Raw genomic sequence first — 20,599 nt, forward strand, 5'->3', positions numbered from 1 at the left:
CTGACTATCCATATTTTTTTTAAAAAAGGACTGAAAGATTTCTCTTTTTCCTCCCACATAATGTGCCTTTTTCATTTTGTGCTGCATATAACCCTCCATGTCACAGCTTTCTATTCTTGTCTGAATAGTCAATGAAACATTAGGAAGCTGATAAGAGAAGCCTGGCCTGTTACTTGGCAACGGCTGTTGAGCAGAACTGAGTGCTGTTGATTGAGGAGATTAACTGCCATAGATAAACCTCCTTTTTTGCTGTCCCACTGCTGCTTATCTTTCCGCCCTTAACAGGTAGTTCCAAATATGAGGGCAGCTGGGAAGAATGAGCTTTACTGCAAACCAAGTTTGCTTGACAGGTTTAGGGTAGTACCTTTAAAAATATCTTTAAATAAATGGAGTTCATTGTGGTTTAAGTTCTTCTTCTGTTACCAGAGTAAATACTTTCATTTTTTTGCAAGATGTTCATCTAGACTTCATGATAAGAGGATATTTGTGCTGTTTCCCTTCTACAACCATAAACTCCAAGCCTAAAACCATTAACTCCAGGATAGCCCTGTTAGTGCCACTGAGATCTTTCCAGAGTAATGAGATTTAGGACTCAAACAAGATAGGAAAAAATAATATAAGACATAGCTCTGGATTCTCACAACAAATGAACAAATAAATATTTAACAACCTGTTACAATATAATTCTGGGATCACATTGAAGTTCTGTATCCTCAGTTTGTAATCCTAATGTAATTTATTCTAGAATAATCTTATGGGAAAAGTGCCACTCTTGTCATAATAGTAACAGGATTACAAATGCGTTATTGGCTGTTTTCCCCAATTTAAAATAACCTTATAGTTTCACATCATAAGAATATAATTAGACTAAGAACATGCCAAACCCATTTCCCAAGAGGGTGTCTTATCTCTTATCAGCATTGCACAGTAGTCAATAAAAATCTCTGTGACACCACACTCCATGCAAAATTACATGTTTGTTGAATTCTACACAAGAGGTTCTCAAATTATAGTGAGGTATCCACAAAAAGAAAAAAAATCGCAGGTATATCTCATTCAGAAGCAACCTGATGACAAACAGCCTGCGAGTTGCCTCATGGAAGAGGTTTTGAAAACTTCTAATTATAGTTTTGCAATTAAGAGAGAGACAAACTTGGTGATGACGACAATATTTGAGAGGATTTATTTGCAACATTTTTGGGCAAAATTAGCTAAAACTGCAAAAAGTATATCATGGGAAATGTGAAGTGAGGATGACAGCTCTGGAATTGTCTCAAAGAAAATTAGCTTCCTGTTTTCTAGAACTGGGGTGGGAAATGTAACCCTCCAGATGTTGCTGTATTGCAGCTTACGTTGTCTGTAACCATTGGCTATATTAGGTGGGGCTTATGGGAGCTAGAATTCAACAACATCTTTTTTTTTTTTTTTCAATAATTTTTATTCAGATTTTCATAAAACATACAAGACAAAATCATAAAACATTCAAAGACAAAAAACAAAATCAAAAATAGTTAAACAAAAAAAAAAAAAGAAAAAAAAAAAAAAACAAAAATAAAAAATAAAGAGTAAAATATTGACTTCCCATTTGTCAAAGATCAAATCAGTTATAAGTCTATAATATATAACAATCCTGTCTCTTAAGTCATATTATAAAATCACTTTCCTCCAGTAGTTATCTTACTTAATCATCAAATCTCATAAACATTACTTTATTCTTTCCACAAAAAGTCAAAGAGAGGTTTCAATTCTTTAAGAAATATATCTATCAATTTTTTTTTCCAGATAAGCATATCGATTAATCCATCTCATTACTAATTATGATAATCTTATTGTCATAACCATAGTCAAAATAAACATTTCAATTAATCCATCACATCAGAATCTGTTAGGTTCAATAATTTCAGTAGCCATTGTTCTATTATCTCTATTAGTTCCATTTTCCATCTTCCATCTTCAGTAGTCTTGTTAAGTCCAGTAATTTCAATGTCCAATCTTCCGTTATCAGTATTCCATAATAATCTTGCTGTCAAAGCCATAGTCATATAGTAAGAGTCTGATGGGAATTACCTCTATCCCAAATATTTTCTTGCCATCCATTCTGAATAGGTTGCTGAAATACTGCTGTAAAATCATATCTCTGTTCTTTTTTTCAAAATGCACTGGGTCATCTCTTAAAAGTTTTTCCATTGTCACATGGCTGCAGTTAATTCCATAGATTTTCTCTATATTGGGCTCCATCACATCATTCCAGTCCAGAAGATTATCCATGCCATTGATAACTTTATCTCTAGAATCTTCATTCATTTCTTCAGAGATAACATTGAGTTCCAAACAATAGATTTTATTTCTAAAGTCCATAGACTCCAAATCTTGTTCCTGTTCCACGTTGGTTCCAATCTCCGGGATCTCCTCTCTCACAGGGACCCCTATTCCAGTCTCCAGGGTCTCCTCTCTCACAGGAACCCCTGTTCCAATCTCCGGGGTCTCCTCTCTCACAGGGACCCCTTCCAGGGTCACCTCTCTCACAGGGACCCTTATATCTTTAATCTCCTGCTTCATTTTACTCAATTCAATTTTCGTTATCTCAATCTCATCCATTATTTTCTGAAACATAGTTATTTCCAGATTTTCAGCCACTTTCTTAATTGCCATTTTAAAAGAAAAATATAGGAAAACCACTTCTTATTTCAGCAACAATTGGGTTAATACTCCAAACTTGGTGACATCACAGTATAAACAGTGCAGACAGCCTTATCTCTCCAATAGTTAAGTAAACAAAATGCAGTTCCCAGGATCGAAACAATTAATGGCAATCGTCAAGAAACAGATTCGTCAAAATAAAATAGACCAAAAAGAGAGTAGTCTCAAAACAGTATAATATTTTTCAAAATAAAAATCTGGAATAGAAATCCCTCTTCTGTGTATATCTTTAGAATGCAAATCCAGGACAGCTTTTTGCAACAAAAACAGAGATAAGCTATTAATTAGTGCGTAGCAGAGAGAAGTTATGGCTCCCCAGTGAGATGTCAAAAACTGATCAATCTGGCAAATCTCTTTTAAACAGCAACAATTTAAGTCAAGTAAAAGAAAAATATAGAAAGAAGGGTGCTTGCCTGTTAGTGCGTTCTCTCTTAGAAGATAAGATGAACGTTCGCTTTAACAGATAGAGCTTGCTGTTGAAAATCCGTCCCACCTTCGTCGGCTGGACCTCGTCCCATAAATTAATGAGATCTGGTCGTCCCAACAAAAATAGGCTTTGAGGTTAATCTCTTCGTTTCTCCCTACCCGGGAGAAGTTTAATCGGTCAAAAAAAAAAGAAAAAACTGACTGATATATCTGAATAAGCTTCTTTTGAGGCAGGAGCCCGTCTCAAAAGCAGGCACAGGCTAAGTCACCCTTCCCGGAAGTCTGAATTCAACAACATCTTGATGGCCACAGGTTCTCTGCCCCTGCTCTAGAACATTTACAATTTACAATTTACGCACAGCTTGGAAAAGTTACTTTTTTGAACTACAGCTCCCACCAGCCCCAGCCAGCATGGCCATTGGATTGGGCTGATGGGAGTTGTAGTTCAAAAAAGTAACTTTTCCAAGCTCTGCATTTAAGGTAGGAAAAACAAAACAGAAAGGGCAGCTTGTGAGATGGTTTGCTAGTCAAGACCTCCAGCTGCCATTGTGTGGCAACAGAGGGGGGAATTTCTATACATACCTTTACATGCCAAGATCTGTTATTGGAGGCACAGGGTGCTACAGCCAGCATAGTCCAGTCCCTCCTCAATTACCAAACAATGGGGTCAGTTTCAGCTAAGGAGCCTCTTCATCAACTACTATGCAAAAGAATGAATACAAGAAGAAAAAAACACTTCCATATTGACTAGCTCTAATGAAGAAAAGTTATGGCAAAAGATTATGAACAGAAAGTCCCCACATGCTAAATCTGTCTGAAGAAATGAAGGATAAGTTGAAAATATATTAATATAAATATTGTTCAGTGATCCCTTCCCCCCCTCCCATGTGTGTCTTTGAATGTGTGAAGAACTTGGACATAGGGTTCAGCTTTGTGGGGAAACTCCTGTTAAGATTAATTGATCAGCCAGAAATTATTCTGTGTATATCAGGCTGTTTCCCATTACTAAACATGAGTCTAGCTTTCCTTTTCGGCCCATACTGCAGTTTGCTCACAGCAAATGAGTCAAGCAAAGACCCTACCACAAACATCACATTTGGATACACTGTCATTAATCCTATTCTTTGAGAGTTTGCCCAACCACAATCTGGACCAGTGGAAGAGTCATTGCTGGAACAGGTTCCAATGAGAAAACTGCAATCCTGCACTGAGAAGAAAGCTGGACTGTATAACCTCCAAGGTCCAACTCTACAATTCTATGAAAAAAGAACAACAACTTTGATTGCAGGACTTCTCTGTTAATCTCTTGCTAGCAACTTTCTTCATTATTGCTGGTCAGGATGTTTTTTCCTTCTCACGTTTTGCCCCCAGCCTGAGCTTCTCCACCCCTGCACTAAAGCAACTGTCTGGGTTTGTAAGATGTCTTATCACATAAAAAGCATGTTAGCGTTCTTTTTACAGGACAATTTTCCTATGATGTGCAATTTGGCTGCTAGAGTAGGTGGATGCAGCCAATAATGTATTATTGGATCATTCTTTATTTATAAATTAAACAACAGCTCCCAGGAGGCATACTAGTAAAGCAAATTTTAAAACAGCTCCTTCACTGCATAAAGCAAAATAAACACTATCTCCTCTGAATTGTAACGAGTGCTCACAGACTTGGAACACTAAAGCATGTAGCCAGAACCTTTAGACACAGAGAAGGGTGTCTCAAGAAAGCAGCTTAGGTGGTGCCAAAGTAGATGCTGTATCAGAGAAGACAATAAGCCAAAATAGTGTTCTTTTAAGTGGAAATGGTATTCTCTTAAGTGGAATTACAAGTAAACAAAGAAGTGTTCTACAAAACTGATTTTCTTATCAAGCATTTATTATCCAGAGACTCTATATTGCCTTCCCCCCCAATACTATAGGTTCTCCTTTCTTTCTCTGTCTGTGTGTATGTGAGTTTCTTGCCATTTAGATACTATATTATTTCAGTTTTGCTATTTTATTCACTGGCGAATGCTTTATTTATTTATTACATTTATACCCTGCCTTTCTTTTCATGATAGAAACCCAAGGCAGCTTACATATGGTTCCCAGGTGGTCTCCCATCCAGGCACTGACCAGACCTGACCCTGCTTAGCTTCAGCAGGGTGCTGGCTCATGTGCCTTCAGACCATAGCCTGGGACTGATGATCAATGTATGCTTCTCAGCAGCTATTGATCCATGTTCCTCAAAGCAATATGATATTTTTAACATGTATTCTTATGACTAAACCTTGAAGATGCATTGACTGCTGGTTTGTATTGTTGATCTTAGAGGAAACAAAAATCTAACACCAAAGTGGCTTTTAAAAGTTTAACATGAGAGCATTGCTCGCCCAAGAAGACAGCATTGTCTGCAAGCTCCAGCTTGTTCAGTAAAGCATCTACCATCAAAGATGACAAGCATGAGTTAGTATGAAAAAAATGTTTCTATGAGGCTTGTAGGCATTTCCGTTGTTGTTGTTGTTAAGGCATTGGAGCCATTTGTAGACCTTCAGGATGTCTTTACTGACCACACAGGAGGAGTGGCATTGCAGTTGCAGGTCCCAGCCTGAACCTGCGAATGTACATTTAAAGGTCCTACAGCTTAGCTTAAACGTCTATTATGCGCATATAGGGAACACAGGAAGATACCTTATACAGAATCAGGCCACCAGTCCATCTAGCTCAGTATTTTCTAGAGTTGCTGGCAGCATCTCTCCAGGGTTTCAGACTGGGAACATTCCCAACCCTACCTGAATATGTCAGGATGGAAATGAAGCTGGATCTTCTGCATGCAAGGCAGATGCTCTACCATTAAGCTACAGCCTTTCTCCACTTATCATAAAGCTCTCAGGAATGCACGTAGATCAGGGATGGGAATAGTGTGCATTTAATGAAGGGTTGAGACACCTTTAACCAAATATGCTGTTTGATAGCTACTAAAACCAGTTGTTGCTGGGCTAGTTTTAGAGAACAAGAAACACAAAATAGATACATTATTTTATCAGAAGAACTTACTTTGTTGTAAGAGTGTGCAGAGATACAACAAGCTTGCATAAGAGGAATAAACACACCCTTTAAAAGCTATCCATTGTTATGAGCTCATTATTTTGTAGCATAGAAAAATATGAAACCAAAATAAACCCAAAATATATGGTGGTATGGCAAGAGTTTACATCTTTTGGCAAAACATTTTGTTCCTTGGTAAAAAAATATTTTGTGTGCACTAACTTATTTTAATTTGTTTCTTTTAAAATCTAGGCTAATGCTTCACTTTATGATGTAAATGAAATTGCATTGATATAGGTATATGCTCTATAATACCATAGAAGGACTTTTCAATTTTGAGAACAGCTGTTTCCCCTCCCATCTATCTGTTCTTTCATCTTATTGAAACTGCGTATAAATAAATAGGTACTTCCAAATTAATTCATAATGTTATGTTCTATTAGTCAAATTGCACTGTCCCTTTTGATTATAAATGCAATATCTGCAGTAATTACTGAATTAAAACAAGTAATATGAAGAATAACAAGCTAATTAAACTTGTTGCATTTGAATAGTTTTCTTTGGATCACTGTGTACAGGTGAAAAAAACAATAAATGCACCCATTTTTGAAGCCTAGAGCTGCAGATGGTCAGAGGATATTATAAACACCCAAGTTCTAAATTAGTCTTTTGTGTAGAAGGGAGAAAGGTAATATGAATGTTTGAACTCCCCCTCCCCTGCCTATCTTCTTCCCACACAGGAAGCTTGTCTTGAAATGAACAATTCTCTAAATAAAGACTAATTAGGGCCTAAATTAATTAGAAGGTGTGATATGAAAAGAGCTTGATGAGAAGGGTCTGTCATTTTAGATGAATGGAATAGAGCTAAATAAATTAGGTTCCATTAATATCTCATTGTTGCATGAGTAGCTCTCTTTTATTGCATTCATTAGAGGGTACTACATTAAACTAGCCTTTGTTGCCTATTATCGATTCACCACTCATTTACTATTACATAGATTCTGTATTAAAAGGAGAAAAAAATGCTCACTGCTTCTGCAAAATAATATTCATGTTTCCTAGGCAGTCTGTTTTATTTGTTTGCTATAGCATAGCCAGAAAAGATGTGTTACATCAAAAAGTAAAGCAGGTTTTAAGGGAAGATTACCAAGAAAGTATCCAACATCTTCTTTCTCACATTTCCACATATAATGTAACTGTCATCAGAACATAACATACTGCAAATAATATTACACATCTCTTTGTATACGCAGGTATGCCATAGAATAATGTGATTTATTCCTCCCCTTTTCCTGTTCTCCCCCCCCGCCTTTTTATCTTTCCAGATGGAGTATTTGGGAGGTGTCAGCAGGTTCCAGTGATAGACGTGTACAAGTATGAAGTTTCACCGCCCATTCTCCAGCGCTTGAGAATTGTCTTAGAGAAGCTGTTACGCAGAGGTACTGTGCAGAACAGACTTGGTAGATAACATGTGGATATGTTGAATCAGTGGTATAAAGGGGAGGGGTGCAGTTTTTGTAGAGCTTTGAGCCAAACATTTTACTCTGCTCATGCCAGATTGACTTAGAAATGAGCCTAAATGATTCCCAAAAAATCAGAAATATCTCATTGGAGGAAGACCTATTGCAATTTAATTAATTATTAAGTTACTTCCAGATGACCTGTTTTTTGAAGTTACATCCTGATTTGTTTGTGGGGAGATCAGATGACATTGGCTAATTATTGACCATGTGTTCTGATTTGTTTGTGGGAAGGTTGGACGACATGATGTCAAGCAAGTGTTATTCCACACTTTCCTGTGCATTTTCCTGTCATGTTCCTTATCACAAAGTCTAGTCTTTGGTGAAGTGGGTTTGTTGTGTAAGACCTCCAAATCAATTTTTATTGTGCAACCTGAATTTGTTGGTATGTGACTGAATCCCATCTGAAAATAGTGACAGTCTGGAAGAGCCCTTAGAATTGAAGCACCCTGGGAACAGAAACAATTGTTTACCCCTGAGGAAGGAGACAGGGAAACAGCTCAATGCAGAGCTACTAGCTCTCTCTGATACATTTTGATGGCAATGTGGCTAGGAAGGGAAGGAAGCTGCTGGTAAGGGCTGTACAGCACAGCCAGCAAAAAGCCATGTAAGTTAATTACATTGCCAAATAATACACAGTATCTCTTTCTCTTTTTTTGTAACAATTTTCTTCTGCATGTTTCATTTTCGGCCATTTGGACATATGCTTTCTTTGATAATAAGATATTCAGCTTTATTGCTGTTACAATTGCCATCTGCATTTTTCTTCCCTTTTATACAGTCATTGATTACTTCCAAATTATACCTGTGATCAAAGCGGAGATCAAAGAGGTGTTAGGTTCTGTATCAATAAATTAAAGTAAAAATATTATCAAAACATCACTATTAATTCAGAAGACCTAGATAGGCTACTCTTGGAGGCTGCATATATAATATAAAGTTGATTTTGCCTGCTGTTTATATAACACTTCTTTATCAAAGGATTTTGACCTTGTGTGAAACGTTTCATTTTTATCCAAACATTCGGTGATTTTTTTTCTGTATGCGTTATCTTTGTTCTTCTTCACGTGATAGTGCTATATCTGATATATCCTGCAGTATTACAATCAATGTGGAAATGCAAAAATTACTAGAGTTCTTCAATCCCTTTTGTTCTCTTCTCCTTTGTGCATTCTTCTAAGATTCTCCTTTTGACTATCATAGCCTCCCCCTTTTAATACTGTAAGCTGCCCCCTCTCTTAAAAATGTTATATTATCTGTTACTTGAAAAACTATTTGTCTTCCATCCATGCTACTCCTTCATGAAGCCTGTCATCCACCTTCACTTTTATCTTCTACATCTTACCTCAGGTGCTATCCTGAATACCTAGTATGTGGCTGTAACATGGGGGGGGGAAGCTTGAAATTGGCACCCCTGCCAGGAATAGATAACAACCTATATGATGATGGCCTATGGGCACAGTTCTGTATGGGGAGTTAATCCATACAAATAGGTTGCCACAAACAGGCAATTTCAAGCAACTTCCATAGGTCAGCCATCTTGTGACATTAGAGCCAGTTTGGATATAATGGGAAACCATGGGTTCCTGCTTTCTGTTCAAGCAATGTACATGAGCCTGCGTAAGCATTGGTTTGGTTGTTGTCCTCAACTCTCCCCTCCTCCTGCACAGATGTGAGGAGGAGGCTGGAAGCTTCTGCTTCCAGTTCAAAACTGATCACAATTCCCTATAATGTCCAGGAACTGTGGTTTGTTAGAAAAAGCCAAAATATGAAACAACAGTAATGCAAACACTTTCTTACATAGTTTAACTCAGGAAACACATAACAATTAAAAAATAATCACAAAAACAATGCAGAAAAATAAATTAGTATAGCAGTACAGATAAATTAAATACAGTAATACAATATATAAAGTGCAACTACATGTAAATACAGAGGACTGAGATCAAAATATTCAGAGAGCTAAACCTGTAAGGCATACCAAGAGCTAGCCGCTGTATGGGGAGGTGAGGGGGAAGGGAACATACCAGCATTTATCCTCTCTCACAGGAGAGTATTAAGAAAGCAATCAATATTCTTGGAGATTAGGACAAGGAGGCTATTCTCACTCTTGCTTCTCCCTGAAGTGATGACCCAAAAGAGCAAGTGACCTGCTTCTCACTGGCAGGCCTGGAGATGCATTCATCCTATGCTCTGCTTAGGCACTGGGGACACAATGATGCCAGATGTCTCTCCCCATGTTCTAGATGCTTCCTAGCTTTCTAGATGTTCTGAACAACTACATCTGAGCCTGTTGATGCTATGATTGGTTCTTATGGTACATGACTTCATACCATAAATTGCAATACTTCATACCATGATGTGACAACATGTGACTTTCTATAACCACTTCATTATGGTGCTGAGTTCTTTTTTGGTCTGTCCACTACATTGGGTTCTGCATTAACTGTAAGAAGAAGATGTTCTGAATGTATAGTATCTTGAATGGCCAGCAAAGCAGGTGAAAAAAGTACTATGATGTGACATTAGTATGTAGCACCGGCTCTTTCATACGAACATGTACAAGAATTCTGTTTTATATTTTGGATCAGTTCAGGTCTTTCTTTCTTTCTTTCTTTCTTTCTTTCTTTCTTTCTTTCTTTCTTTCTTTCTTTCTTTCTTTCTTTCTTTCTTTCTTTCTTTCTTTCTTTAAAAACCTCATTCTTCTACCAAGAGGTACTCAGATCATGGTAGTGCGTTGCTGTACTTAAAAAAAAAACTTAATTCTATACCCAGAAAAGGTAAACACTCTTAACTGACTAAATCATGCAAGGTAAGGAAATTTGCACAATTTGTTTTAATAGTGCTATTAATGAGGAGTGAAGACATATTCAGAATATTTATTTATGGAAATCCTTGCTCCTGAGATTTCACCTGGAATTGCACACACTCTTTCAACTACCTTTGCAGCCTTAACAGACAGGAAAAAAAATAAAGCTGAGAATGATCAAAACTACATCCAGTGCAATCCCTACTTAACAACAGCCCTGCTTAAGATGCATGCAGGTGTCCTTTAAGAATGGTTATTTGCAGTTGAGGGGCAAAATAAGACACTGACACATCAGCTTGGGTTAAACAAGGGCCACTTTATTAAATTACAGCAGACAAACCCAATTTTAAAGTGACCTGCAGAGGGAAAATCTAGGTGCGGGACTATCTATAAGCAAGTAGCTTGCCATACAGCTCTTGGGCGACCAGCCCCTGCCGGGGCAAGGGCAAGCCCATCTGCTTACCCCTTACCCTGGCCACACCTTGTAGGTGAGTGGGGGGGCCTTCCCACGTCATCCCCACCCGGGGTTGAATAACCCTTGGGTAGATGAGATAAGTTGGCCCCAGAGGCAGCCCATATCCTGTCTTTGAGCCGCAAAGCCTTGCGAGACAGGCCTCCAGAACCGCCAGTCACCTCCAAAGGTGCCTAAGGGGGCCACCTAGTTGTCCTTAACTATTTCCCTTCCTGCACCTTCCCGCACCAGTGCTATAACAAAACTGCCCCATAGGGCATTAGCCTTCAATATATCAATTTTGCCAAATCCACCTATTAATAACAACACCCCCTAACCTGATTCCCTCCCCCTCCCATAGTGTGGAGCAGGTGAAAAACCTGCCTGCCAACGAGGGTGGGCAGGATAAAAATTCCTACTCGGCCCCGAAGTGACCCATAGGCACATCATAAAAAAGGGAGGGTGGGGTGGGCGTTGCAATTCTAAAGAGGAAGGTAGGAGGGCAGCTGGGCTTAAATAAGCCCTCCAGCCTCGCCCCTCCCTTCAGCCAAGTCGCGCTTGCATCATAGGTGCGACGTGCGACTTTGCCCCATTTAAAGATGGAGGCGGCAGCTTCGCCCCCATCTGCAACTATGCCCCGCCCGTCAGCTGTGCGACGAGCTGGGCGTCATTTGTGTCCCTATTTTACTGTTTGGTGAGCTGCTAGGCTAGATGAACATGGATCTCTTTTGAATATAACATGAAAATAATAATGATCTATTTTGCTGTTGTAGGGTTTCCAGGTCAGAAGCATCCCAAACCCTGAGATTTCAGGGATGGGCCCTAGTGATGTCATGGGGCAAGCCGTAGTGATGTCATTAAGCATGATGCATTAAGCACCAACTAAAGTTGGTTGGAGCATACCACTCAAACAAAAAAAATCTAATTGGAAAGTAAAATCAAATTTTTAGCTAAATGTGGGTGTTCCCAGGTTCAGGGATCATTCCTTTTCACCTGTTTAGGGGGCTTGGGTATGGAACATTTAATCTAGCCTACTTACTTCTGGCAAGGGTTTAAGTGCCCTCAGGCCAGGCCAGTCACCAGAAGGCCAGTGCAGGAAGAGGGAGCCTAATGTTGTAGATGGGAGCACTCAGGAGTAAAGGTGGATACTCAAGAATGCTGCAATTCTAAACATACTTACTAAGGGACTAAGCACCATAGAACTCAACAGGACTTACTTCTGAGTAGCTATGATTAGGATTGTGCTATTGGTAAGGCTTGACTAGGGATTCTCTGCTAAGATATCCATATCAAAGCAGGGTTGGCAACCCCCTGCATGGAATGCGCTGCCCCTGCCTTTTAACATGGCTGCTCCAAACTTCTTTACAGACTTGATCCTTCACTGCAGAGAGAGGCTTGAGAAATGAGTAAGAGATAAGAACATTCTCTACCCTTTCCTGCCTACCATGTGGGCTGCTAACTCACTTTGACAGCCAACCCAATTCCAGTCAGTAATAATTGACAGAGAGAAAACACACATGGTTTGGTGTACTTTCACTGATGGTAGCTTGGGAACAACAGCAATTGAAACCATACTTCCCAGTATGTGAATTCTCTTTTACCACTATTGGCAAGAAACAAACTATCATGGAAATAACAAGATGCATCGTCATTGGGTTTAAGGGGGTTGAGCTGACCACATGGAACCACTGTTGCTGCTTCTATGGATGTAAGGGAGTGAGGTCAGAGGTAAATGAAATGCAAACAGAAAAACAAAAACAAAAGACAGTGATGATTTCCTAAATGCAATACCATATCAACCACAAGATTCCTGTGAGTAAGACAGAAAACTTAGCATCCCATAATCAGTCAAGGTTCTTAACCAAAAACCAAAACTAACAAAACCTGTCAGCCAGGGTCACAGAAATCCCCATGCAGCACAACCTGACCCGGGGTCTGCAGTTAGTGCAGAATGCTGCGGCATGATTGCTGACATGAGTGAGACCCTATCAGAACATAATGCATCTGCTCTGAAATCTACACTGGTTGTCGATTAGCTACCAGGCCAAGTTCAAGGTGTGGTTTCCATGTTATGGCTGCCACATAGTGCTTGTTCTGCTCTTTTAATAAATTGATCCTTTCGTGTGGTAGCACCTACCCTTTGGAACTCCCTGCTCATTGACATTAGGCAGATGATTTCATTGCACTCAGCACCTGCTAAAAACATTTTTGTTTAGGCCTACCCAGGCATGTAGAAGCTATTGTGTTTTTATCTGTTTTTAACTCATTGTTGGTTTTATTATTTTGAATGCTTTTAAATACCTGTCTTTAACTCTTTTTGCCAATAATATTATTGTTTAAATTCCATCTCTAAACTGGTTTGAGATTTTTTTACAATAAAGCTGTATATAAATATTGTAAATAAAATACATAAATAAATTTTGGAGTCATTGTGGCTCTTGCGTCTCTTTCCACATTTAGGAACAAAGGAATCTGCCTTATACTGACTCAGGCCGTTTGGTACCATCTATCTCAATACTGATGGCATGGACTAGCATTGGCTCTCCAGGATTCCAGGCAATAGTCTTTTCCAGAAATTGGATTTTAGACCTTTGCATGCAAAGCATATGCCCTACCACTGAGCTACAGTCCTTCCCCTGTTTAAAAAAGTATCTTTTAAAATTGTTCTTTTCAGTTCACTAATGAATGCACAGCATACCTAGGAAAGATCCACACCATTCATTTAAAGCACTTTCATCGTGCATCTGAAACACATGAATCCCACCGCAGAATCATGGAACTATAGTTGATAAGGGTTGTGGGAACTATAACTGTGAGCTGGAAACTACACCTCCCAGGATTCTTTGGGGGTAGTCGTGTAATTTAAATGCGAGTTGGAGTGCTTTAAATATATTATGTATTACATCATAAATGTTGCCTGCATATAAATAATTTTAATTACTTTTTTAAATGAAAGTCAGTTACAAAGTTTACTCAAGGTAGAAGGGCACACTTAAAATGTAGAGGAAATAATAATTTATAACTATAGTATGAAATCTTGATACATATCGAGACATAGTATGAAGAAATATTTATATAAGCATGAATGTCAAAGATGTTTATTATTTACACAAACTGTAAAGATATTTATAGTGCAATTCTATGCATGTTTACTCAGAAGCAAGTCCCAATGTATTGAGTGGGGCTTACTCAAACAGGGCAGTGTGCACAGAACTGCAACCTGAAGTGATAAGGAACTTCACGCACCCAACCCAAATTTAGAATCATGCCACTTTAAGATGTTTTGCAGCTGTTTTATACTTGTTTTATGGTTACTGTATTTTAAATGGATTTATTTCTGGTTGTGAGCTGCCTTGGTTTCCTACCTTACCTCACAGGGTTGTTGGAAAGATTACACACACACACACACTGGAGATGGGAAAATACATACACTCCATATAATAGTTTATTGTCAAAACCAGTTGGTAATTGCAGAATTTTTTTTGTTTAAAATCAGTATTAGTTTCCTACCAAACAAAAGCAGTGACACCTAAGTAAGCCCTCCAATTGCTTAAAAAAAGATTGGAGGGGGAAAGATTTACAACATAATTCTTTGCTATATTCACTCAAAAGTCCCATTGATTTACAGCACAATCCTAACAATGTCTACTCAAAAGTAATTAAACAGGGTTTTCTCCCAGGTATGTGGGATTAGCATTGCAGCTTTACTCACAGAAAAGCAAGTATAGGATTAAAGCTTCATATTGGCAAAGTGTTCAAAACAGGCAATGAATAAGACAAATAAACTGCCATCTTCAACAGCCCAGGAAAATTTAAACTTGTTTGACCCCTTATAATTAGAAAAGTATAACACATTGGAATGTCATTATAAGCTGCAGCATGTACACTTTTTAAAATTTCTGTTGAAAAATTATTTGAAAGATAAAATGTATAACATGCTATTTTTGCAGTAATTAAAAAAACTGCATGTATGCTTTTATTATAATCCTAAAATTGTTTACTGTGCATGCCTATCGAGATCCTGCTGTGTTTTTCTGTTGTAGTGAAATCCTATGCATGTTTACTCAGAAACAAGTCCTAATGTATTCAGATCACAGAGAAAGTACTCTTGATATTGCTGAAAGCTATAAATTTAATGAATTCCTGATGTCAAGACAAGTAGAAAAAGGAAACTGTTTTCAGAACTTGCAATTGGTTTTAGCTGTTGTCTGGAGGTCAACAAATCCCTTGTCAATCACAACCCTGACTTCACTTATTGGCTAAAAACCTGAAAGGACAGGGATTAAAAAAGCCAGTACTAAGAGAAGTTGCAGGGGTGGCGGCTGACATTTTGGAATATATCTCTTGAACCAGACCACCTAGAAACGTAATTTTTTAAAAATAATGAAAGCTAAGAGTCCAGAGATTGGGGTGATTCACCCAGAGACCCAGAGAGAACCCCGCAAAACTGGAGTCTCTGGGCACAAACCAGAGACTTGGCAACCCTATGCTGTTGTAATGTGATGAAGGATTTTAAAACTATTTTGTCCACTTAAAAAGAGCTCTAGAAATTTTTCCTTGGCTGTAGTTGGTGATCACAATATTTGCAGCCTTATTTAACAGCCTAGAGCTTCTGAGATACTACATTTTGGGATATGTTCTCAGACTTCATATATGCTTCAGCAAACAATGGAAAATTAGTGCTGTCCTGGGATTTGTGTCCAAGATGGAGGCTATTAAAGGCACTGTGATGAATCTCGTGTGTATTTATTTATTTATTTGTTCCATTTATAAACCGCCCATAGCAAGTAGCTCTCTGGGCGGTGTACAAAAAAGTGTATGTGTTGCAAAAGGGGTTTTTTTAGGATTTCTGCAGAATATCAGAAAATGCCCTTTTGTATGTCCCAGCCAACTGTGTGTCTGATGTAAGGATTTGAGCCCTCAGTGTCACTGCAGATTTGAAAAGCTATTCTGTGGCCGGGCCCACAGAATAGTTTTACCATTTGCATTCCATATAATTCAAATTGTAATACAATAAAAGGCAATTTGAATATTTAATGTGAACATGCCATGGGCCACCTGGATGAAGCTTGTGGACCACAGTTTGGGAACTCCTAATGTACATGGAAGGCACTGTAATAAATTAATAACATAGTAGTCTTACGGGCAAAAGTGAAGTAACTAAGATGGCATCTGTTAAGATATCAGATGAAAACTGCCTTGTCATTGTTTATGTCTGCCTATCTGTTTAAAAATGGCTTTTGTTCTCTAATATATATCACATCCCCTACTTTTGTATGCCGATGATGCTGTGATTCTTTCGCTTTCCAAAGTTGGACTAAAACGTACACTAAGGGCTTTCATGTCCTATTGTACACTGAATCACTTAAATATTAATTTCGACAAAACAAAAATTTTAGTGTTTTCAAAGTGAATAAGTACCCCGATTTGGAAAGTGAACAATGTGATGTTCATGTATTAGTGTATATATGGTAAGTGCTGTTTGTATAGGAGATACATGGTAAGTGGAATGAAAGAGGAGGGGGGAGTGAATGGGCAGTAGAATGCTGGATGATTGGCTGAGTGTTTAGAATGGCTGAGGGTATAAATGGAAGGATGACAGTTAAATCTGGGTGGACGGTGAATGTGAGTGGGTTGTTTTGGTGGGTTTTTGAGAGGAGATTGGGTGGAGAGTTGGTGGGTGTGAGGAGAGTGTGGAGTTTGGATTAATACTAAGACCAGTACCTCAGGAATAGATGAAACCATATGCTTAAGTGCCTTTATAAAGTAATCTTGTTATCTCTGTTATTTAATAAATATATTTGGTTTACCAAAGGCCTGATCCTTGGCTGGGGTTCCACAGACCAGAAGGGAGGGTAAGGTAAATACCAAGGCTGAAGGGTAACAAATGGTGGCAGCAGTGAAGAGAATAACACCACAAGTATTCAGAGCAAACCAGAATTATATGCTTTATATATAAAGATCAAAGGGATTGGGACATCTTAAGGACGCAGTCACAGAGGTAACCTGATAGAGAGACTCAGGCAGAGTCTCTGGGAATACGGGTTATAGGACGTGACTGGTGGTGGTGCCTAGCAGGGGGATCTGGTGAGGTCTATGCTAGAGCGGGGAGAGAAACCATAAAAAGGACAGTCCGGACTGGTGGAGTCCCTGGTGGTGCCTAGTGACAGGCAGTAACCACGAGCAGGTAGGACCCTGACAGGGAGAGCCAGGGAAGGGCGTCACAAACAACCATTCTATTGAACAAGTTACACACTATAAATATCTCGGCATCAATTTCCATTCCACACTGAATTGGTCATTCCACCTAAAAATAACGATTAGGAGAATAAAAAGCTCTCTAAATAATCTGATCAGATTTTTCTACTACAAAGGGGGACAATTCATTCCAGCGATTATTCATATATTTAAAAACAAAATCATACCTCAAATCTTATATGGAGCCCCAATTTGGATACATTCCTTGAATCTTCATGCGAAGCCAGTTGAAGCAATCCTTTCCTCTTTTCTCCATCGCCTAATAGGTGTTGCTAGGTGTGCACCTTCGGCAGCATTGAGACTAAAGTGCGGATTTTTGTCCATGGAATGCCAGGCTTGGTTGACATCTATAAATTATTGGATTAAAATCTCAACCGATACTAAGACAGGATTAATACCTCTATTTTAGAAGGACAATTGGCCCTCTAACTGGAACTCTAAATTGGAACTGAAACTGCAACAAATGGGGCTCTCAAAGGAGTATTTAATATCCCAATAGCCAAATGACGCACTAACAATTTATTTATTTATTTATTTGTTTGTTTCATTTTTAAACTGCCCATAGCGAGTGGCTCTCTGGGCGGTGTACAAAAGATTAAAATACAGAATATCACAATAAAATCAACCTACCAACAGTAAACATAAACAGCAAACAAAAAAAGATTTAAAATTATAACATTAAACGCTTAAAATGCCTGGGAGCATAGCCGAAAAGATAGAAGCGTCGGCGCCAGGCGTACTTCTTCGGGGAGGCTGTTCCACAGTTCGGGGGCCACTACAGAAAAGGCCCTAGATCGAGTAACTGTCCTCCGGGCTTCCTGATGGGTTGGTACCCAGAGGAGGGCCTTAGATGCTGAGCGAAGTGACTGGGTTGGTTCATAGCGGGAGAGGCGTTCCACAAGATACTGCGGTCCCACGCCGTGTAAGGCTTTATAGGTCAAAACCAGCACCTTGAATCTGGCTCAGAAACAAATGGGTAGCCAGTGCAAACCGGCCAGAACAGGTGTTATATGCGCTGACCGGCTGGTCCTCGTCAGCAGTCTGGCTGCTGCGTTTTGCACTAGCTGAAGCTTCCGAACTGTCTTCAAGGGCAGTCCTACGTAGAGCGCATTACAGTAATCCAACCTAGAAGTTACCAGAGCATGAACAACTGAGGCGAGGTCATCCCTGTCCAGATAGGGGCGTAGCTGGGCTACCAACCGAAGGTGGTAGAACACATTCCTTGCCACCGAGGCCACTTGCGCCTCAAGAGACAAGGAAGGATCGAAAAGAACCCCAAGACTACGTACCTGTTCCTTCAAGGGGAGTGTAACCCCATCTAAAACAGGGTAAACATCCACCATCTGGGCAGGGAAGGCATTCACCAACAGTGTCTCAGTCTCGTCTGGATTGAGTCTCAGTTTATTAGCTCTCATCCAGTCCATTATCGCGGTCAGGCAGTGATTCAGCACGTCCACGTACAATAATACGTACACGATTTAAAGACATTGATTACCAAACATCCTTGACTAAAGCGTCCAAACAATGCTCCCCAATTTATTCGAATTTAAATCTTCCCCCTGAAAAGATCAGTACGTACTTAGATTTACTTACAATTCCTAAATTCCGATTAATGTTCTCTAAAGCGAGATTCAATACTTTACAATCTGCGGTTCTCGAAGGGAGATTTAAAGGGATCCCATATGATCAGCGTATATGCCCCTGTGGTGCTGACATTGAAACCCTCCCACACACTATTCTCTTTTGTTCTCTATACATTCAGATTTGTTCTAAGTATCTGGAGGAGATTCTGAAAAAAAATTCTCATAAGCCCCCTGGAGCTTCTATAGCATATCTACTATCTGGGTCTGACAAACAAATCACCTTACAGGTTGCTAAATTTATATATGCAGCCCAGCAGATACGTATTTCTCTTTCATCTGTATAAAGTAGCTATACTCATGTATATAAGAATTGTTTTTATTATTTTTACCCCTATATTGTACTATGTATAATATCCATTTCGTTTGGGTCTAAGACTGTAAATAAAGTTCTTCTTCACTAATATATATCACTTTTTCAACCAATATTATTATATTCTTCCCCTGTCCCTCATCTTGCATCCCTGATTCAATTTGAATCTTCCTCTTGTCCTCCTGACCTCTCTGGAACCCTCTCAATACTGTATTATTAGCATGAAAATCTGATGCCTTAGGTTGGTTGGACCAAATTCTATAGCTGCATAAATAGGATTATGGATGGCAATATCACATGCACGGTAAAATGAAATAATGACTTAAAGGGGGTCTTTTAAAAGCATCTTAGCACTACTGAAGAGATGGCTGTTACTGCTGAATCAAAAGCTAGGATTGACACAGCTCTGGGGCACAATTGCATTATTTGAGCAAAATTGGTGTGCTTCTTACAAGAATCAATAGAAGAAGATGAAGAAAAAAGGGGAAAGAGAAAGAGAGATAAGAGGGGTGTGTGTGCGCGCGTGCGCACATATGCATTTGTAGCAGTAGGAAGGAAAGGAAATGCATCCTTTGAATATTTATTACCTCTTTTGTGCTGCTGCACAGTCCCAACAGATGGAAGCTAAGGGTTGTATTGACAGTGGCATTCTAATTCTCCAAGGGCATGGCCCACAATGATCTGTTCTCACTCTTACCTTCCAGTGGAGCTTGTGGGATGGTTGATTCTAAGCTCTGCAGAGAGGTGTTCTTTACTATAATTCAGAAGACTAAAATTATGATAGCATGAATAAGATATTTCTACTACTCTTGTCCCTTATGCATAGAAAGGCGGAGTGCAGGCAACAGCTGACATTGCCAAAGGGACTTCTGAGGTGGCCTACAACTGCAGTTGTTGCCTTTGATTTCATAAAATGAAATGAAATATGCACTTAGGTTTTGTGAGTATCTTTCATCTTCATCCATAAACCGTGTGGACCTGAAAGCATATCATTTGTGACATTAAAAGCAAATGGAGTCCCTCTTGTGATTTTTATGTATATACAAATGTTGCTAGTAAGGTTTAGAAAGCAGAAGACTTAAATCAAATATACATGCTAATAACTTTATATTTGTATTACAGAAAACAAAAAAAAATGGCAGAAAATTTGTGCCACATGTGCTGCCCTGTAAATATCAGGAATGAATTTAGGCAAAATTCCCTGGTTCACCTGATAGCTCTTCAATTATGTGCACAGTTATAAGTCTCATAGATAGAGTATTTTAGACCAGTCACTGCAATTCTTAGAGTGGGTTGGAGTCATTGGATTTTGTAGTTACAATCAACCTGTTGTTTTAATATTAGCTTATCAGCATGTTATAGTAGGTGGTTCAATGGAGAATAAGTCCACTTGAAAGGAAAAAGAGAAAAAGTAAGAGTGCAGTAGGGCTCCGCAGCACCAACCTCCGTCTACCCTCAGCT

General features: G+C 39.0%; 1 protein-coding gene across 1 annotated transcript in view; it reads left to right on the forward strand.

The window, feature by feature from the left end:
- The window catches only part of PTPRN2 (protein tyrosine phosphatase receptor type N2), a 1,065,701-nt gene that overhangs the window by 218,810 nt on the left and 826,292 nt on the right, over positions 1-20,599 (forward strand). Inside the window, exon 3 of the mRNA XM_061585692.1 lies at positions 7,473-7,586. Within this exon, the coding sequence (XP_061441676.1) occupies positions 7,473-7,586 (114 nt within the window). The remainder of the gene's footprint in view (positions 1-7,472; positions 7,587-20,599) is intronic.

Source organism: Rhineura floridana, chromosome 10 (assembly GCF_030035675.1).
Source record: "Rhineura floridana isolate rRhiFlo1 chromosome 10, rRhiFlo1.hap2, whole genome shotgun sequence".
NCBI classification, from domain to species: domain Eukaryota; kingdom Metazoa; phylum Chordata; class Lepidosauria; order Squamata; family Rhineuridae; genus Rhineura; species Rhineura floridana.